The sequence below is a fragment of the Homarus americanus genome, unplaced genomic scaffold (assembly GCF_018991925.1).
Source record: "Homarus americanus isolate GMGI-L3 unplaced genomic scaffold, GMGI_Hamer_2.0 scaffold57980, whole genome shotgun sequence".
NCBI lineage: Eukaryota > Metazoa > Arthropoda > Malacostraca > Decapoda > Nephropidae > Homarus > Homarus americanus.
The window spans coordinates 16,949,528-16,967,411 of record NW_024716703.1 but is presented as its reverse complement, the minus strand read 5'-3'; the positions used below and the strand labels follow the sequence as shown (position 1 = coordinate 16,967,411).

Here is a 17,884-nt window from a genome sequence, read left to right as displayed (position 1 = left end):
GGGTGTCCTGAGGGATTCATAGTTAATGTGTCATATATCTATGGTTTTAAGTGGATAACTCTGAAGTTAACGAGGTGATTAGCCGGGAGGGAGAAATGACAATATTGTGCTTAAATGCCAAATGCTGGCTAAGTGGTGAGGTCAAAGTTCATGAGTGAGTGTATGATGTATATGGTTAAGTCCAGAATGAGTAAAATACTTGGGTAAATGCAAATGCAATGGCGACTGATATATTCGCCACACACACACACACACTCCACCTCCTCCGCCGACTCAAGTCCCGCAGGTTCCTGCCCAGCTCCTCAGTGTTTACACAACATTCATACTTCCCAAGCTCACCTATGCCTCCCCACCTGGTCTTCCTCCTAAATGCCACACAACGTAAACACCTAGAAAAAGTGCAAAAGAGGGCATGCAAGATTATTCTCTCCTTCCTTCCACATATCAGAAGCGCTCAACACACTGACCCTTTCGACTCACTGACCATCACCACGACCTCATCTGCAAATTTGGTAGAAGCTTCTACACCATCCTCGACACCGGCTCTACCACCTGAGATCCCTAGCCGAAATTGCTGTTCGACACCACAACCGCATCCAGCCATACGTGCACGAACTGATCGCTATAAGAACAGCCCAGTACCAACCATTGTAAAATTATCAATAACTTTAATAAACCAGTGTATTCACTCCCAGTAAATACGACTTCTTGCACTGTCACTCTGTTGAAATGAACTGTAGTTTGAGCTTTTCCCCATCTAGTTATTATATATCTTATTTGTATCACTTATATTACTTGTATATTATTTGTAATTCGAAACCCATTCCCCAAATATGTAACTGTATATTTTCAGCCTTCTGGCTGCCAAGCTCTTTCAATAAACCGTTAATTATTATTATTATTATTATAGACAAACCTCCGCGCCACTATTCACAGAGCCGATGTGATGAACTAAAAATCATCCATTATTTCTCCTCCCTTCTCCAGACACACCATCCAACGCTGGACAACAGGATGAAAAAAATACATCCACGTGTATGTTTTTACCTCCTCCGTTTACTTATTCATTTGTACGTGTGTGGGGGTGAGGATGGAGAGCTGGAACAGGGAAAGAGGTGTAGTAGAGGAGGCATTGGAACATTATGGGAACTAAAAAATGATTGTTTATGTATAGAACTCACCTATAATGAGCACCAACACATATTTACAAGTGTATGTATGTATGGCGACCTGTGGTGTAATGGTCAGCATGCTCGCCTCCGCAAGCGGACACGGGTTCGATCCCCAGGCAGGGTGAAACTATGGGCGAGTTTCTTTACGCCATTTGCCTCTGTCTACCTAGCAGTAATTAGAACCGGATGTTAATCGATTTGCGGATCGTGGTCCGTGCTAATGCTTAGCCAGTGCAGTTGTCCGGTCTTCTCGGACTATTCCTTGACACTGGGTCATGCAACTCATTAACAGGTGTGGTTGTTGTTGGAAAGCTTCTACACCTTAAATTCACGCCTAGGTTGCCCTTGGGTCATCCATCCTCGTTACACGAGGCAACCATTATATTTATATATATATATATATATATATATATATATATATATATATATATATATATATATATATATATATATATGTGTAATTGTCCTGATCATTACCAACACTGACGATTAAAATTTTGTTAGAACGTTTTAGAAACATAAAACTTGATATGAGTTGAAGGAAGGCACACAGTGTTGGCTTTACTTAAACCGCTTAAAAATGAACGGCCTGACAACCTTCTCGACCACACAGCGCTCTTTGTAAACTAAAATGACCTCCTGGGTATAATTACCATAGACACTGCCAGAACCTAGACTTAACAGAAGTTACAGGTCAATAATTGGTTGTAATGCTACGGGGAAAACCAACATGGGAATCAAACATTACATGACAACTTGGAAATAAAATACATAAGAAATATTATGGTACACAGTCCTAGCCTGAGGTACTCACCCACGTTCACTGTTGACGTCACTGTTCAGCGCCTGCACTATCCTGACACCTCTCACCATAAATTCACCACACTACAGGATCTCTTATCTTAACTTCACCACCACACTACAGGATCTCTTACCATAACCTCACCACCACACTACAGGATCTCTCACCATAACTTCACCACCACACTACGGGATCACTCACCATAACCTCACCACCACACTACAGGATCTCTCACAATAACCTCACCACCACACTACAGGATCTCACCATAACCTCACCACCACACTACAGAATCTCTCACCATAACTTCACCACCACACTACAGGATCTCTCACCATAACCTCACCACCACACTACAGGATCTCACCATAACCTCACCACCACACTACAGGATCTCTCACCATAACCTCACCACCACACTACAGGATCTCTCACCATAACCTCACCACCACACTACAGGATCTCTCACCATAACCTCACCACCACACTACAGGATCTCACCATAACCTCACCACCACACTACAGGATCTTTCACCATAACCTCACCACACAGACCTCTCACCATAACCTCACCACCACACTACAGGATCTCTCACCATAACTTCACCACCACACCAGGATCACTCACCATAACCTCACCACCACACTACAGGATCTCTCACCATAACTCACCACCACACTACAGGATCTCCTATAACCTCACCACCACACTCAGGATCTCACCATAACTTCTCCACCACACTACAGGATCTCTCACCATACCTCCACCACCACACTACAGAATCTCTCTCAGCATAACTTCACCAACACATTACAGGATCTCTCACCATAACTTCACCACACTACAGGATCTCTCACCATAACCTCACCACCACACTACAGGATCTCTCACCATAACTTCACCACCACACCAGGATCTCTCACCATAACTTCACCACCAAACTACAGGATCTCTCACCATAACCTCACCACCACACTACAGGATCTCTACCATAACCTCACCACCACACTAGGATCTCTTACCATAACTTCACCACCACACTACAGGATCTCTCACCATAACTTCACCACCCAACACAGGATCTCTCACCATAACCTCACCACCACACTACAGGATCTCTCACCATAACCTCACCACCACACTACAGGATCTCACCATAACCTCACCACCACTACAGGATCTCTCACCATAACTTCACCACCACACTAGGATCTCTCACCATAACCTCCCACACTAGGATCTTTCTAACTTCACCCACACTACAGGATCTCTCACCTACTTCTCCACCACACTACAGGATCTCTCACCATAACTTCACCACCACACTACAGGATCTCTACCATAACTTCACCACCACACTACAGATCTCTCACAATATATTCACCACACTACAGGATCTCTCACCACTTCAGCACCACACACAGGATCTCTCACTATAACCTCACCACCACACTACAGAATCACCATAACTTCTCCACCACACTAGGATCTCTCACCATAACTTCACCACCGCACTACAGGATCTCTCACCATAACTTCACCACCACACGGTTTTTCACCTAAATTCACCCCTACAGGATCTCTCACCATAACTTCACCCACCACTACAGAATCTCTCAGCATAACTTCACCACCACACTATAGGATCTCTCACCCATAACTTCACCACCACACTACAGGATCTCTCTCACCATAACTCCACCACCAAACTACAGGATCTCTCACCATAACTTCACCACACACTGGATCTCTCACCATAACCTCACCACCACACAACAGGATCTCTTACATAACTTCACCACCACACTACAGGATCTCTCACCATAACTTCACCACCCAACTACAGGATCTCTCCATAACCTCACCACCACACTACAGGAGCTCTCACCATAACCTCACCACCACACTACAGGATCTCTCACCATAACCTCACCACCACACTACAGGATCTCTCACCATAACTTCATCACCACACTACAGGATCTCTCACCATAACTTCACCACCACACTACAGGATCTCTCCATAACCTCACACCACATTACAGGATCTTTCACCATAACTTCACCACACTACAGGATCTCACCATAACTTCTCCACCACACTACAGGATCTCTGACCATAAATTCACCACACTACAGGATCTCTTATCTTAACTTCACCACCACACTTCAGGATCTCTCACTATAACTTCACCACCACACTATAGGATCTCTCACCATAACTTCACCACCACACTACAGGATCTCTCACCATAACCTCACCACCACACTACAGGATCTCTCACCATAACTTCACCACCACACTACAGGATCTCTCACCATAACTTCACCACCACACTACAGGATCTCTCACCATAACTTCTCCACCACACTACAGGATCTCCTCAGCAATTATAACTTCACCACCACACCACAGAATCTCTCACCAGCAACTTCAACACACCACCCACACACTACAGATCTCTCATAAATTCCCATCCACCACACTACAGGATCTCTCACCATGGGCCCCCTCCACCACACCACAGATCTCTCTCACCATAACTTCACCACCACACTACGGGATCACTCACCATAACCTCACCACCACACTACAGGATCTCTCACCATAACTTCACCACCACACTACAGGATCTCTCACCATAACTTCACCACCACACTACAGGATCTCTCACCATAACTTCACCACCACACTGCAGGATCTCTCACCATAACCTCACCACCACACTACAGTACAGGATCTCTCACCATAACTTCACCACCACACTACAGGATCTCTCACCATAACTTCACCACCACACTACAGGATCTCTCACCATAACTTCACCACCACACTACAGGATCTCTCACCATAAATTCACCACCACACTACAGGATCTCTCACCATAACTTCACCACCACACTACAGAATCTCTCACCATAACTTCACCACCACCCACACTACAGGATCTCTCACCATAACTTCACCACCACACTACAGGATCTCTCACCATAACTTCACCACACTACAGTACTGAAGGCTATTAACATCACACACAAAAAAATAATGATTACAAACTCGGATCTCTATAGCAGCGATGACCCACATACCATAATTAATATATAATATTGCGCCACGTAAAACAAAACTGACGACTACCTCCCTTCAGCAACAATGACAGTCTCTTGGGTGTACATTAGTAATGGCTGAATCAAAGTTACAGCAGAGGCAAGGCGGACGAGCTAAATCTGACACCCGGCACTCTCACTGCAACCCCTCACAATGGCTTCACACACACACACACACACACACACACACACACACACACACACACACACACAGTCAAGACTCACCAAAGCTGGTTTTAAATTCTGATATCCCACACACTCTAGTCAACAAAATATATTACTCCATACATCCTGACAGTCACCCCAAGAGACTCAAGTCACCACAGCTGTTCTTCACCAACATTTCTCCATTAGTCATGACCCCAGAGCCATCAGACTCCCTCACCTGCAGCCAACAACAACAACACACAGGTAAAGGTGATGTGTGTTAATGAAGCACAAGTTACATCTATGTTCTGTACGTGTGAGAAATAAACACAATCTGGTTTTAAATTGAAATAGGTGAGTAAGATTAATTATACCTCGTAATTGAAATGTATTTTTTTTTACTTTTCGTGTTACATTTGGACGTTATTCTTGGAGGTGTTTCTTTGGGTGTTACTTCTGGAGGTTACTTTTGGACGTTATTCTTGGAGGTGTTACTTTTGATGTTACTTTTGGACGTTACTTATTAAACTTTACTTTTGAACGTTATTCTTGGACGTTACTTTTGAGCATTACTTTTGAACGTTACTTTTGGTATTAAATTAGACGTAATTCTTGTACGTTAATTTTGGATGCTACTTATGGACGTTACTTTTCTGTACTGTTAGCCTAAGTATATATACGAGTTAGGCGAATCTTTTTACATCTTCACTTACAAAGAAAATTCAACCTACGAATCTTTTGACAATCTCGACTCTGAATGTCTTGTCTTCAGGGAGAAGGAAAACGAAGCAAATTTCACGCCAGACAAGATAAAAGGTTTAGTGTCTCGGAACTGTGAAAGCGAGACCTACTGAACCTGGAGGCGTCATCATCAGTCCTCAGCAGAGCTCTGACACACATGCATATTAACAGGACTTGTGGAGAATTTCCCCATCTGGTCCAGGAGCTATACCTAAACGGCGGATAGAAAATATACAGAATAAAATAATGAAATGACGTTAATATATTAAATCTGGTGATTATTATATAAAAAAAATAATCGACCACGGGTGAAAATGTCTCTTCTGCATACTATTAAACTCCCGAGAAAATACCCTCAAATTGTGATGGAATGACGTGTCTCTATTAACAATGCAAAATAATGGAATTCATTATTAGTGAGAAATATTACGAAGAACATACGACAGAAAACGCGTGAAAAGTTGAAGTGAAAAGTTGAAGTGGAGACACCGATTCGATCCCGGAACACTCCGGGTACAAACCCCGCTGTAAATAGGTATACCGGTACCTGGGTTTACAGAGTTGGGTAAGTGAAGGAGGTTCGAATTAAATGCTGGCCATGGTGCCTCCTTGTGTACCGAAGGCTTGGTATACAGTGTGTTGTGTCTATACAGTCCCAAACGCTCCTGTGTGTCGCTACAATAACAGCTTCACTTCTGCTGCCATCTGCTGGGTTCTCATATATACAACAGCAGTTAACACTCCACTCCTGCCAAGTCTCAAGACCTCAGCTAGCAATCAATCCGTTTCTGGGGCTTTATTATTATTCAATGCAGTCTTACGGTTTAGTTACTGGACCTCGACCTCGCCATGGTCTCCGGCAGCGTCATGAACAGACTATGACAAAGTTTTCGCTATGCTAATAACCAACACAGTTCAGGGAAGCAATAACAGGTGTCTACAATAGTACCCCAACAAGTGTCTACAATAGTACCCTAACACGTGTCTACAACAGTACCCTAACACGTGTCTACAATAGTACCCTAACACGTGTCTACAATAGTACCCTAACACGTGTCTACAATAGTACCCCAATACGTGTCTACAATAGTACTCCAACACGTGTCTACAATAGTACCCCAACACGTGTCTACAATAGTACCCCAACACGTGTCTACAATAGTACTCCAACACGTGTCTACAATAGTACCCCAACACGTGTCTACAATAGTACCCTAACGTGCCTAATAGTACCCCAACACGTGTCTACAATAGTACCCTAACACGTGTCTACAATAGTACCCCAACAGGTGTCTACAATAGTACCCCAACACGTGTCTACAATAGTGCCCCAACACGTGTCTACAATAGTACCCCAACAGGTGTCTATAATAATACCCCAACACGTGTCTACAATAGTACCCCAACAGGTGTCTACAATAGTACTCCAACAGGTGTCTACAATAGTACCCCAACAGGTGTCTACAATAGTACCCCAACACGTGTCTACAATAGTACTCCAACACGTGTCTACAATAGTACCCCAACACGTGTCTACAACAGTACAATAGAGACATGGCATGAAAAATAAACTCACACTAAAATAATAAAATAGTGGATCTGTATAAAAAAAACTTGTCTATTGGTTCATGAACGACTGAAAGGCTCATCAAGGGAAGGATTTTTCGGGGATGTAAACACAGAGCAGAGAGCTTAATGGGAACTAACTGCCAGGGCGTGCCCGATGGTCATACACATTTCACCTTCAAATAACACACAGTGAAGACTATCCCTTGTCAATACGGCGACCATGTTATCGTAGCCTCAGTATTATTTCCTCTTATATACTGTACACACCGCGTACGACTCAACCTTAGTGTTAAATATTTAAAGAACAAAAAAAAAAAACACCAAACATTATTAGTGATGGATTGACTTTGTTGGTTTAGAAGGAATATAAATCATCCTTGTGTGATTTTCATAGAGAGAGAGAGAGAGAGAGAGAGAGAGAGAGAGAGAGAGAGAGAGAGAGATATCAAATAAGAGTCAAAGCGAGAGTGTGAAGAGAGTCAGGGACATTTATGGAGTGTTGTTTGATCCTTCGATTGAAATTATAAAAAAAAAGTGGAAACTGTCAAGGGGAAAATGAGGGAAACTACCAAGTCTAGATACAAGGTTTGAACACTTAAAGAATGAACACTTTACCTGCATGACCTCTACAGCACCATCCCTAAATAATATTCTTCTCTTTACACCTTCATAAATACTTCACCCTCACCCGCCTCAATCATCCCCTCCCCCCTCTTTCAACACGTTCTGAGTGGATTAGGGTTTGCCCTGGATGCGAACCAAGGACCCTTAGGATAGGAAGCGAGCGCTGTATCCGCTAGGTCCTCGCATCCCTAAAAGTAGACAAATCCCTCCCTGCACAACAAGAAGCAGCAACTCTGGAGACTAATTGAGGAAAATACTGATCATCTTACTCGTATAAAACTTTCAATTCATACAACTACATGCCAAGTATATTTAGAATCAGCTGCTGGACGGACGCTCAGGAGAATACAGGGATAGGAATACAGATGGACGGACGGACGGACGGACGGACGGACGGACTGCGGGCATTGCTCAGTCCCCTAAAGACAACACCTGTTATATCTCTGTCAAGTAAGTACACAAAACAAGAAAATTCAAGGGATAGTTCCTGTCTGGACATCGTTAAGTAAATACAGAAGACAGAAACACAGGGGGATGTAACAGTTGGAGTATCGTCGCGTAAATACACAAACAAGGAACACTGAGTGGGGCCAATACCTGCCACAGTATCGTCGAGTAAGAAGACAAACAAAGAACGGGGGGACAATACCTGTTTGGAGAGAGTATTGTGTGGGCGGAGAGGTCTGACCGCCCGCTCCATGTTGGGGCTGCCCGGGGCGCTCGTAGACCCGTTGTGCACCACTATGGACGGTACTGAAACAACAACAACACACAAACTTACCAACTCATTCACAACAACAAATCATAACACAAATACATATAGTAGTAATAATCTACATTCTACAACACACCTTAAAAATAAAACTGTAATCACAAGGCAGTATCTAATATCGTGTGTGTGTGTGTGTGTGTGTGTGTGTACTGCAATTACAGTTTGATAATTTGTGTTTGCTGATTTTGTTTCCTCGCGGTAAAGCTACACGTGGAGGTACAGCGAAGAATTCTTACATGGTTGTTGACAATATAATATAAATACTTGTATTATTGAATTCCCCGAGCAGTTATTGTTGCACATACAAACACAGATATGAAAATTAAATACATATGTAAACAAACATATACATCATACACACAGGGGTAGACACTCCCACAAACACAGACACTCGAGCAAAGAGCCACTTACACAAACATAGACACTCACACATACACAAACAGATATTCAGGCAAACAGAAACACTCAAGCAAAGACACCCAAGTAAACACACATACAGAAACACTCATGCAAACACAAACACTCCAGAGAAAAACACACACACAGACACAATATTTCCTCCGGTTTGTTAAGAGCTGTCATTATTTATCACCAGGAAACATTCCCTCATTAGATGCACTATCAATCACACCATCCCAGTCAGCACCCACAACAGCAGCTGTCACCAGTCACAAAGACGAGCATCATTTATAGGGCATAATGGCTGTCAAGAGACCATAACATTCTCCTTTACCAGCCCCGACAGCTGTGTTGACAGTCCCGACCAGCTGATGATGTGACGCGAGGCCAGGCCTTGTGATGAGGTGTTGGTTGTAGACGGAAAGGATGATGAGTCTACCTTCCCTACCTAAACATTCTACATCTACCCTCCCGAACTTAACATTCATCGACATTCCCTACCTAAACATTCTTCATCTACCTTCCCGAATTAAACATTCATCTGCAGTCCCTGCCTAAACATTCTACATCTACCCTCCCGAACTTAACATTCATCGACATTCCCTACCTAAACATTCTACATCTACCTTCCCTACCTTAACATTCTACATCCATCTTCCCTACCTAAACATTCTACATATACCTTCTTAACGAAACATTCTTCATCTACAGTCCCTAATTAAACATTCTACATCTACGTACTACACTGGCATTATTTTATTTTGAATGCAGTTTTCTTGTGATTAGCTTATTTTATTTAGTCGTAAGCGCTGACTCTACCTTGAGAATTTTGCTCGAATACCTGGCCATCAATATCATGTTTTAGTGAGGATATCTCAGCTGGATGGGATATCAATATCCTGTCTTGTGTTATTTATTGACTTTTATAGAAGTTTTGGGGATTAAAAGTTAAATATAAGGACACTGGTACACACTCCTTGGGGCTTCACCACGGGGTATGAGGCAGGTTATCCCGAGCGAGCAGGGAAGAACAAGACTACAAGATAAGGTGGATAATTCAACTCGTCTACTGTTATTGATGGGAGGTATAACAGTAAGGTAAGTGACCTTCCCTCGTGTACTGGTCTCCCTGGACGAGTACAAATTTAATCATGAGATTATTAAAATAAAAAAGAAAAAACAAGGAGGGGTGAAATTTTAATAAGAAAATATTCTAGAAAAAACATTCTTCAACCAATTATGTCAGATTTTTTTGTATACTAAGAATATTTACATGACAATGATGTAACTAAATTTTAATTGGAACAAGATAAACACATAAGAAAAACGAGTTGATAAAATGCTTTCGCTCTCTCTTCTTTGTAATTGACTTCATTTACAAGACAGTTCGCCGCCATGTGAATTTCGTATAAAGGAAGTTGATGAAAAAAAAAGAAAAAAAAAGACGAGTAAAGATTCTGTACAAGCGGAGTTTAATAATATTTTGGAGTTTTGACAACAACATTAAATATGGAGAAGCTGAAACGGGGAGGAAGGCCGCGGTGACTGAAGGTGTTCCTATACCTGTGGAACTATTAATTAAGAACCACCTGTGAGAGAGAGAGAGAGAGAGAGAGAGAGAGAGAGAGAGAGAGAGAGACGCAAAGTCCAGGCGAGGAAAGTAGTATTAAAAAATCAAAAGAAAATCATATGATTGTTATATTCTCTCCGTTAACACAATCACTGTACTGCTTTATGTCATTTGGTCCCTGAGTAGTAAAATTAACCAAAATATAGCAGGAAAAATATCGTAAACCAATCACCAACAAACTGTTAGAGCTTATGTCATCCCGAGGATTTTCTTCAACAATTGAATTTCGGCCAAGAACGATTCACATTGTTTTAATACAAGAGTAGAGCCGAGGAGACACCAGTTGGCAATACCGCGGAGCAACACGAGGTAGACTACACACGTTCACACGCCCGCAAGATCACGTATGAGATGATCAGGTCTCAAACCTATAAGGCTTTTTTTTTTACGGACATTATTCCAACACTGGGAAAAAATCCAAATTACATTACGAATCCAAGTTAAGATTTAAAGTTCGCTATGTTGACTTGTTTGTCTTCATAATGTTAAAGGATGAATTTAGTATAAAAAAAAAATCGGATACTGTAAAATTCTTGGACACATGGCAAAATGAATTCTAATGAAGCTCCTTGTCTCGGATCAACGAACACACATCTTCAGTCGTCATAATTTCAAAACAAACAGGAATTTATCAGATTTATGGATAACCCAAGATAACTAATTATGTTTGCCTAAAAAAGTGGGAATATCATATGAAATAAAGCATAATAATCCCCATGTTATTTCCAATTACGATTAATTACAACACAATACCTAACATTCATCCCCAGGTATCATAAATACTCACACAACCTGATGGAAATGAACTACGTAGAGAATCGTTCACTAGTTTACAATTTTTGTGGCTTAACAGATTCAATCTTTTAATCTATAGATACGTTCCCAATTATCAGCCCCACACCACTCACTCGTCAGCCCCACACCACACCACTCACTCATCAGCCCCACACCACTCACTCGTGAGCCCCACATCCCACACTCGTAAGCCCACACCACTCATTCGTCAGCCCCATACCACTCATTCGTCAGCCCCATACCACTAATTTGTCAGACCCACACCACTTACTCGTCAGCCCTACACAACACCACTCACTCATCAGCCCCACACCACTTACTCGTCAGCCCTACACCACACCACTCACTCATCAGCCCCACACCCCTCATTCGACAACCCCACACCACTCACTCGTCAGCCCCACACCATATATTCGTCATCCCCACACCACACGACTCACTCAGCCTCATACCACTCACTCGTCAGCCCCACACCACACGACTCACTCAGCCTCATACCACTCACTCGTCAGCCCCACACCACACGACTCACTCAGCCCCACACCACTCACTCGGCCCCACACCACTCACTCGACGGCAGAATTATCTAAATAACGTATATATTACTCTACTTAACACTGTCTACTTTACCCTAGACCTTTCTTTATTCACCTATGTATCTATATCTCCCTCTTGGTCTTTCTCTCACTCTTCTTTCTTCAATCGTGAGTCATTCATCTCTGTACAGGCGTTCTCTTGCGTGCCTCCGTATCATTTTTCTCTTCATGGACTCTCCTTCATTTGATTCTCCTTATGACTCTTACACTATCGTCTCTTCTTCTGTTGGGTGAGGCATTCCTTCGTGCATAGTCTCCTTACACACTTAACACTCAAGACTCGCTCCCAATTCTTAATACTCTCAGTGGTTCTCCTTCCTTGAATTATTATGTTGTTAACTTCAGCTTCTCCATCTCCTCGTCTTTGTTGTTCGTTACCCCATAGTACACAAACACCTTGAAGACCTTTACACAGTTTCCAGCTCCTCTCCGTTTATAATGACGTTATACTGAGGCTGATTCTGACCTTTCAAAATACCATTCCTTGAACTATTTTCCATATTTTAAACTTAACATTCTTCTACAGGCAAACTTAATCCAAAATGTACATTCGAATTCTCCATCTTGTTCTCAGATTCATTTATGACAATACTAATTCTTCACACACACACACACACACACACACACACACACACACACACACACACACACACTAATTCTTACAGTAATTTTTACCACAGTTACACGACGTCATTTATCCCCCTTCCTACAAACTCCAGGTGTACACAGCCATTTATAACAGGTGATCATAAATAAATTCTACAGCCATAAAATCACTATTACTCCTCCAGCTTTAATCATTTCACTTACTACACCTCATTTACTTCCTGGCTTCCATTTATTTTTTAGTGGATTTAGTTATCTTTCTTTATTATCTTCACCTCCATACTTATCTTTGCCTTGTTCTCCTCTTTTCTCACCCCCCCCCCCTTCTCCAGTCGTATCATACCTATACCACCTTCTCTCTCACAACAAAGAAACATTTATCACCATTATAACAACATACAACACAAGAGCAACACACGTGACACACTTCTTACACAACTTTTAATATGATCAATAAAGAAAAGACCGAATATAATAACACCTTAATATTGATCATTATTCAGTGCTAAGTTGACCTACATTTTGTCCACATTACAAACACACTAATGTCAGAACAGGTAAGACAATATACTCGTCTATATGCACAGTAGAGGGGTATAAAACGAAAAAAAACACCTTAAGTATACATGTAAAGAATCATTACACATAAGTGTATCAACTAAGGAAATATATAATTGGGTATAAGGGGAATTAATGTGAGTGAAGAAGACTTTTTGGGGGCTGGAGCATAACCCGGAGTTAACATTCATATACTTGTCGACAAATTAACAAAAACGATTGTCGAACAAAAGCCCCTTAGAGCAAATAATAACAGAATTTTTTAAATCATGATTTTTATTCTTCATTATTTACAGTTTACGACCACTTCTCTGACAAGTAAAACATTACATTTAATACACCGTAAGACTGCAATACCTAACCTAACCTATTTTGCACTTTAACTGTGGGGCTTTGGTCCGGATCCCAACAAAAACAGCTGATTAACCAAATCAACACAGGTGCTAGGACATCTACACAGTTAAATGACAAAAAAATCCTGCTAATTGATAAAAAAAAAACTTGCTGACTGACAAAAAAAATAATTTTTCACGAGGTTGGCAGTCAATGAACGATTCTCTCAATGTTTACAAACAGTCTATCGTGGGCGTGATTCAATACCTATTTAAATATACAGTAATAATGATTTGATATATTATGTAAAATCTACTTCATATTTGGGCGATTCTCTTGTTTTATTATACGAAATTACAGTAGTCTGTTTAGAAAGCGTTTATATTATTATGAGTAGTACTGTAGTGGTGATGGTGGTGGCGAGAAAGCATTATTCATATGGCGGGTTTTCCAACTTTAACATCACATTATTGTTTTTGTTTTTCTTATCACAAACTTGTGGCTCTTGACACACTGACCGTAATGAGACATTTTCTATATAATTCCTTTTACATGCACCATCACTTTAACTTGTAAATGTTTGGTATGGCTTCCCACAAGAGTGATTGTAACACCAGGACCACTGCTCTCATTATCACCCCCCAGCGTCCTGGTGGCCACTTGTCACCTGCTTCCCACAACCACACCCGCCACACTGCATCTACCATGCCACATTACACCCGTCACGCCACACTACACCATGGAGGACACGGACGTGTAAGTTGTCACACTTTATTTCAGTTACCAAGAGAGGCCCCTCGTGAGGTTGATGTACCCACCTCCGGCAGCGCCATACTGCCACTCCTCCGCACCACAAGGCCACAAAACCCAAAACACAGGGACTCGAGGAGTCTGTTTGGCAGGATGTAGATCGCAGAGACGCCGGGAGGCAGAGGGCGCCAGGACGGAAGAGAGATGAGGAGAGCCCCGGCCAGCACCGTCGTCCACGCGGTTCACTCTACCATTGAAGCATCAACGTGTGGGGCGGCGTGCAATGTGTGTCAGCAGTGCGACTGTGCGCCAGGTAAAGGTCAAAGCACCCCCAGCTCTTACCTTTACTAATTCACAAGTTCCTCACACTTTTAACCAACACTTCACCTTTACCTGGCTGCTCGCTATGTACAAACAAGCCTCACCAGCCCGTGTCATCATGTCAACACGCGGAAGCACTCCAGGCTGCTAACTTGTTTACCACCAACACCAGTATTGTGATCCAGCCGCCCCTCCCACTCCGTCTGATACTCATGATCCAACTCAGAGAAAGAAAAACAATAATCATCTTTTGAATGAGTGGATGAGGCGATTCTGTGGTAACCTTCCTTTAATTAAGCTGCGTGTGAGAGATACTACAACAACATTGCTTTACTTGACCTAATATGGTATTCTGTTTCTTGGATCTATATTAAAATTCAAAAGACATGAACCATCTCTTACCGCCCATATGGGATAAGAAACCTCCAAGTCAGACATAATTCTGAATGGAATATTTTTAAGAAAACCAGTAACTATGAGGACAAAAATTCTCGAGAACTAGAACATGTAACAACTTCATGAACGAATGAACGAACGGACGGACGGAGCGCAGACAAAGGCACTCTATATAATCTTAAATTCATGTAAATCATCATAATTCTATATGTTTCAGTTTAAGATCATCTAAGAGAGGTGATCTCCAGTACCTGCCTGCCGGAGGAAGCGTGCTGCCTACCACTCCAGGTCATCCACACCTAGTAGCTGACTGAAGCAACCGTCCAGGTGAACTGTTAAGCAGCAAATGCCCATTTAATGAGTTCCATCATCATTAATTGCTACTCACTATACAGACTTTGCTATGTCTGAAAGCCCTGTTTATTTCATCCAAAATAAGTTGCCCTTCAACCGTATCAAGATTAGGTCTATATATTACACCTACGGTAAATTTTTCCCTACCATCGATTAATTATACCCAAATTGTTTCTGTATTCGGTTCAGTTTTAATTTCCTTATTGATTCCACACTTCAAATTATCACAGACATAGATTGCTACCCAGCCTACTTTCCTAATCTTCCTATTAGTAAGAAATAATGTATAGCCTTTAATATGGTATTCGACAGATAACTCACGCGTGTCTAAGTTAATCAGAGTTTCGGTGAATGTTATTACTGTATATCGATTTTTTCAGTACATACCAGAGCTTTGATTTATTCCATTTTATTTCCCATACTTCTACTGTTCGCACAATAGATATTAAACTAGTTGTTACCTCAGTCTTCTCTCTGTCACATTTTCGGTTTAACTGACTAATTTAGCTTTATCGTTTTGTCTCCCCGCACCCACTGCAGTCTCCTCGACTCTCGTGCTCTTATGCTCCCATAGCAGTTTAAAGACTTCGACATCCTTTCAACTGCCCTCTCGAGAGCTGGCCAGAGTTGCTACCCTGTCCCTAGATAAATGCCCCACATCCCTTGTATAAAGGTCCCTTCTGCCGTATAAGCTGTCCCAGTTGTCAATGAATGGGACTGATATTGACTTGCAATATCTGTCAAGACGGCCATTGGCACCAACTGCCCTTGACAACCATTCACTGGCAACTCCCTTTCTAGGTGGGACACCATATAGGGATCTCTCCCGTCATCTTAATCCGGTCAATAGCTGCCTTGAACTTATCAAGGAACTCCGCACTCCTACACCGGCCAATATCATTGCCTCCTGCACCGAGGCAGATAATGTGTTTGTTCCCATTACCAATCAAGATACTGTCCATCCTGTCTACTATATCTCCCCCTCCAGCTCCTGGCAAGCACACTCATCCTATTACTCCTGTCTGTATTATAAAAAAGCACGATCCAGGCACAGTCTCACCCAAAAGTTCGTTAACTCTCCCAGCCAGCTATTGTTGTTGCACTGCCTGCTTCAGATGTATGAACTTGAAGTCTGTTACTTCGAACCTTTAGATTCATTCGTATCGGTTTCATGTTCTGGTTGGTACTGAGACAGTTTCAAACATCTGAAGCAGGCAGTGCAGCAATAGCTGGCTGGGAGAGTTAACGAACTTTTGGGTGAGACTGTACCTTACCTGTGAATCACCAATTAAATATTTCTTGTCTTCTATGTCCGCGTAACCCTTAACTATCTCACCATCAATTTCCTCCTCCACAGGACTTAGAGGGTTTGAGAATTTAGCTGCAATATTGGCCTTCTTCATCACTAGCCTTGTCGCCCCTCTCTTCACTACCTTCCACTGGTCGGCGTCGTTGTCTTTCACAGACTCCCCCAATCTCACATCTTCCTCCTTCAGCCTCGCAATCACTTCCTTCAGTCACATATTTTCGTCCCCAGCATTCACAAGCTCAACCTCCAGAGAGACATAGAGCCGCTCCCAGCTGGCACTAGACATGATGAACTGTCTAGCTAATCCACGGAAAATAATTTACCGGAACCTTTCCTCGAGCGAGGTAAGGTGACAACTGAATGCTTAACGATACAAGTCAGTACCCAGAACTGCATGGCTAATAAAGGAGACTAAAAGACAAACAAAAATTATATATGAATACACACACACACACACACACACACACACACACACACACACACACACACACACACACACACACACACACACACGTAAAACTATGCACAATAAGGATGTGGCCAATTAAGAAAGACATGAAGCCTTGAGACCATAACTAAAACCACGACTTATGAAGACCTTCTATTGTTACCTGAATTACCAATTACGTCCCTTTGTGTGAAGGTGGGAGACACAACCACCCAGAGCGTGTCTGTCGTGTACAAGCCTTTGTTGGTAATGTAAGAGAGAAAATTTTTACAAGTCATCGTAGACCAAGTTTACAGGTATACAAGAGGAAGGTACATACACTATTGGTTTATTAAGGCTCTATAATCCTTGGTATCATTACAGTTTTATACAAATTATTTAACTTGTAGCTTCTTCTATCTGCCAGTTATAATCAGATTATTGTAAATGATAGATGGGTGTTCCCTGGCGCAC

At 42.1% G+C, this 17,884-nt stretch overlaps 1 protein-coding gene across 8 annotated transcripts in view; it reads right to left on the bottom strand.

The window, feature by feature from the left end:
* LOC121858317 (cAMP-regulated phosphoprotein 21-like) overlaps positions 1-17,884 on the bottom strand; it is a 286,877-nt gene that overhangs the window by 202,312 nt on the left and 66,681 nt on the right. For 7 of the 8 annotated variants that reach the window (XM_042354669.1, XM_042354670.1, XM_042354667.1 and 4 more), the window contains one exon: positions 8,814-8,917. In XM_042354669.1, coding sequence (XP_042210603.1) covers positions 8,814-8,864 — 51 coding nt within the window. In that variant the 5' untranslated portion in view covers positions 8,865-8,917. Of the gene's footprint in view, positions 1-8,813; positions 8,918-14,671; positions 14,838-17,884 lie in introns of those variants that run through there. The other variant, XM_042354671.1, reaches the window with a different exon arrangement.